Genomic DNA, 5000 nt, shown 5'->3' with positions numbered 1-5000 from the left:
AACTTGTGACATGAAACACAGGCGCAATAAGGAACAAATGCTAAATGCCACCTTTCGAGTCAAGAGAGACTTCTCGTCAGATGATAAAGTAGAAAATGCCTGATATTCTCTCTCTCCCTCCCTCCTACTCATACTCATACTCCTACTCCTACTCCTACTCCTACTCCTACTCTTCCTACTCCTGCAAGAATTAGGCCTTTATATGTATATATATATATATATATATATATATATATATATATATATATATCATAGAAGTAAAATAGACAAGAAAATAGATTAGAATTGGTTCCATATACTTTTTTTCCTTGTACTGTGTCCAAAAATACTAATATACCCATTTAAACAATGTTATTTGGAACCCATAAGGAATTATATATCATATATGTGTATGTATATATATATATATTTATATATATATGCATATACATAAATATAGTACAATTACATTGTTTTAACTAATAATCCTTTCTCTTTCATTTCACGTGCGGTTGGATTAAAGAGTATTTTGAAATTCCTTTGACACACTCAGCTTAACCCTGAGTTAAGCCTAGTGTAACCTAATCTGCCGAGACAAACTTAATCGCATGAAACCTATTTTTTTCTAATGTAAATTTCCTCCCTTAGATGGACCTTAACTTAATCAAATCTAATATCACCTTTACTTACATCATTTTACCTTACATTAAATTATCAACTCTTACCTTGCATTATTTACCCTTCTGTTACCTATCCAAGGCTAATCTTAAACTTAATCAAACCTTCCCTTGTATTAATGAACCTTATTTAGCTTTGCCTAAAATTATCACCTAATCAAACCTGATCCTGGTCAGATCTTTTTTTTGCATTACCTAGCTCATCCTAACTTTCCTTAACCCAATGCCGACAGGCAGGACGTTTACGTACGTGCTATGCCCACTGTGAATACTTGTTTGATTGTTTGTACACATAGATGGCTACACTTGTACTAAGTCACCAATGAGCCAGTTACGAGTACTGCCTGTCTCGACTGTTTACCCTTTTCTTTGAGTCTACGTTATCTTATTTTGCTGTTACCAATGTTTATAACATAGTAATTATAATGTTTATGATGAAAATAACACCATTGATATTCATAGCACTAGTAAAAAATACATTTTTCCCGCAAGATCACAAGGTCTACTAATTGACTCCTTTGTGGCTAAGCACTACCAGAGCCATCTATGTGCTGACATTTCACAAAAATATAGAAAATAAGCACAGCATTTTCCCCATTTTTTTTTTTTTTTTTTTTATTCATTTTCCCCGGCACATTGCGTTAAACTTGTGACATGAAACACAGGCGCAATAAGGATACAAATGCTAAATGCAAACTTTTGAGTCAAGAGAGACTTCTCGTCAGATGATAAAGTAGAAAATGCCTGATATTCTCTCTCTTTCTCTCTCTCTCTCCTCTCTCTCTCCCTCCCTCCCTCCCTTCCTCCCTCCCTCCCTCCCTCCCTCCCTCCCTCCCTCCCTCCCTCCCTCCCTCCCTCCCTCCCTCGTACTCCTACTCCTGCAAGAATTAGGCCTATATATGTATATATATCATAGAAGGAAAATAGATTAGAATTGCTTCTATATATTTTTTTTTTCCTTGTATTGTGTCCAAAAATACTAATATACCCATTTAAACAATTTTATTTGGAACCCATAAGGAATTGTATATATGTGTGTATGTATATATATATATATTTATATATATATGCATATACATAGATATAGTACAACTACTTTGTTATAACTAATAATCCTTTTTCTTTCATTTCACGTGCAGGTGGATTAAAGAGTATTTCTGCTGCTCGTGTGATGCCATGCAGTGCAGGAGAGATCGCTAGGTCAGAGAGCAGATTCACAGCAGCCCAGGCGATGAACCTCATAGACAGGCTGCAGGACCCCCAGCTGGTGGCAGACTTCCAGCACCTCTTTGGCGTGCGCAGGAAAACCAGAGAGAGGGACGTGAAAGGGGGTGCTGCGGAAAGGCAAGAGGCAGCCGGAACCAGCAGTGAGAACCTCCTCAGCCGCTACCTGGGGGAGCAGAAACACCAGAATGGGGTGGCATCTCGGCGCAGTTGCCAGCGCCTCGCTGCTCCCGATGCCGACCACAAGACACACTTCCGCCAGGGCTCGACTGCAAGCATTGCAAGCGACTGCAGCACAGGAAGTGGTGAGGGCCAAGGCACAGCGAGTCTTTCCAGGCTTTTATCTTTCTTTTCTAACCCGTTGACTCGACAACCAAAGGAGTGAGCGAGAGAAAGAATCCTTTTCCTCTTCTTTTCTTGCACACATTGTCTCTGTGTATTTCTCCCATTATCAAGGGTTTCATGGAGAGTGAATTTCACTTCAGAATTAAAATCTGTTGGAAATTTTTTCTACTCTCTCTTTCTTTCTTTCTTTCTTTCTTTGGTTGAGTTGAAGATGCATTTAACAAGTTGGTTATGATTAGTGACAAGTTTAAATGTTAGTGATGAAGATTATAGAAAATACAATATTTTCGAGTCATGTTGCTGCTACCTAACCTCTCATATGAATTTTTGCCCTTATTCTATGTTGTTTTATTTCTCTAATTCTTTATAAGAAAAAAATAATAGAATGAAGTACATAGTTTTCAATAGTATTATCATCATCATCATAGCTATTATTATTATTAGTTCTGTGTGCGTGCGTGCATGCGTGTGTGTGTGTGTGTGTGTGTGTGTGTGTGTGTGTGTGTGTGTGTGTGTGTGTGTGTGTGTGTGTGTGTGTGCATGCATGCGTGCGTGTGTGTGTGTTGTGCAAAAACATGTTTAGATTACTACTTTGTTCTTGTACTTGAACTCGCCTTTTCTATTTTTTTGTAATTGTAGTCAGTATAGTTTTTCTTCTTATCATTACAGATATGTTAATTTTTTCAATGTTGAACTAATTGTTATTATTTTCATTATCAGTATTAATGCTATTGTTATTATAATTCTTGTTATTATTACAGTCGTATTGTAATTAATCTCTTGATTAAAGTAACTTCCCTTTAGTTGTGAATAGAATAATGTTTCCCTTTTCCCTTTTCATTCTCTGTGTTTTCATTTTTTCACTTTCATTTTCCTTGCTTTTGCCCCAACTCCCTCCTCTTTAACCTCGACATCATCCTCATGGCCCATCCACTTCGTCTTCCACCTTGTCCACCTCACCCTCCACTTTACCCTCTCTCTGCCTCATCCATCCTGTCCACTTTGTTATCCATTTCATCCACCTTATCCTCCACTTCATCCACTTCACTCATCATATCTCTCCTTCATTCACATCCTTCTCCTCCTTCTCCTCCTCCTCTTCCTCCTCCTCCTCCTCCTCCTCCTCCTCCTTCTCCTCCTCCTCCTCCCTGTCCTTCACTTCATCCACCTTGGCCTTCGCTGTATCATCTACCTTACCCGCCTCACCCATCACCCGACTCTCTCCTTTATTCATACCCTCCTCCTCCTCCTCCTCTTCCTCCCTCCCCCCCTTCCCCTTCTCCTCCTCCTCCTCCTCCTCCTCCTCCTCCTCCTCCTCCTCCTCCCCCTCCCCCTCCCCCCCTCCCCCCCCCCCCCTCCTCCCTATCTTTCACTTCATCCTCCAGTTCACTCCATCCTCATCGCCCTCCATTTTATCATCCACCTCATCCACCTCACCCTCCACTTTTATCCTTCACCTCATGTACCTCCTCCTCCCCCAGGCCGGTCGTTGATGGAGAGGCTGCTCGGGGAGAACACGGGAGGGACGGAGGGCAGCATGGGGGAAGAGGAGGAAGGGGGAGACAACGGCCAGACGCAGGCAGAGGGACAGGATTTCGAGATCAACAACAGGTACGGAACGGGTTATGTCGGGGGCAGGTGAGGGGTGAGGGGTAGGGGAGGAGGGGAGGGTAGGGGATGGGTGAAAGGGTAGTGTGGGTGATGGGAAGGGTGTCATGGGCCTAGGGGGCGGTGTGCAAGGATGGGTGAAAGGAGGGAGAGGCGTACGTGCTCTCTCGATATTGGATCTTTAGTGAACCGATCAGCAAACAAGTATCTTTCAGTATCCAGTTGATTCTAAAAGGTCACCAGAATTTGAAGGCTGCTCATGATGCAAGGCCCTAAGCTATGTTTCATTTAGCTGACACTTAAATCCAACCATGGTGAAGACTGGGAATGAAAGGAGGAGGGAGGGGGCTGTGTTAAAGGGGCAGGTTGATGTCTTTATATGGGTTTATATTTTATTTTATTTATAATGGTGTATGTATTGTGCTTTTTGTTTTTCATTTCATTTAGGTTGTTAGTTCCATCCAGTTAGAAGCAGTAATTATCAATCTTTATGATTTTCTTAACAATAATTGATCTTTTATTTCTAAGAAAAAAAAAAATAATGATAATTCTTGTTTCCAGGTTTTGGTACCACCTGTTCTCGCTGGCCACGGCCCTCGGGGGTGAGCTCTTCTACTCCGTCTTCTTCTGCTTCTGGGCCTGGAATGTGGACGGGGCGGTGCTGCGCAGGGTCATTGTCATATGGATGATCACCATGTATATCGGTAGGTGCCGCGGGTGAGAGGAGGGGAGAGAGTGCTGAAAAGGGGGGAGGAAGTGAGGGGAGGGAGGAAGAGATGGGAGAAAAGAAAGGTAAAAGAAAGGAGGAGAAGGGTAATAGAAAGGAGGAGACGAGAGGTGAGAGGATTAAACAAGTAGAGAAAATAATATAAGCTGCATATATTGGAACAAAGGTGACATGGAGCAGAGCAGCTGGCAGGTTCAGATTCTCTTGCGTTAACCCATTGTTCACATGCCCTTTCCGCTGTGGTTTTAGCCTATTGATTTTGTTCATACATTGATTTCAGTTAATAAGCGTAACTGGTCACACCTGGTTACCGTTTCCTGTGAAATGTCAGAAAGAATCATTTCAATTTTTATTACTTCTAGTATTTTCTTAATGCTGTAATAGCAGGTTTAGTACTCTGTTGACACTAATTTTGTTACGAATGATGATAACAGTATTAG

The 5000-nt window shown here is 41.5% G+C and overlaps 1 protein-coding gene across 1 annotated transcript in view; it reads left to right on the top strand.

Annotated features, from left to right (window-relative positions):
* Window positions 1-5000, top strand: part of LOC125034178 (sphingosine-1-phosphate phosphatase 2-like) — a 16860-nt gene that overhangs the window by 3626 nt on the left and 8234 nt on the right. Inside the window, exons 2-4 of the mRNA XM_047625863.1 lie at window positions 1796-2185; window positions 3707-3836; window positions 4395-4537. Of these exons, the coding sequence (XP_047481819.1) occupies window positions 1828-2185; window positions 3707-3836; window positions 4395-4537 (631 nt within the window). The 5' untranslated portion in view covers window positions 1796-1827. The remainder of the gene's footprint in view (window positions 1-1795; window positions 2186-3706; window positions 3837-4394; window positions 4538-5000) is intronic.

The sequence above is a fragment of the Penaeus chinensis genome, chromosome 17, assembly GCF_019202785.1.
Source record: "Penaeus chinensis breed Huanghai No. 1 chromosome 17, ASM1920278v2, whole genome shotgun sequence".
NCBI classification, from domain to species: domain Eukaryota; kingdom Metazoa; phylum Arthropoda; class Malacostraca; order Decapoda; family Penaeidae; genus Penaeus; species Penaeus chinensis.
Note: the sequence above shows the minus strand (reverse complement) of the source record. Positions and strands in the feature narration are given on the sequence as shown.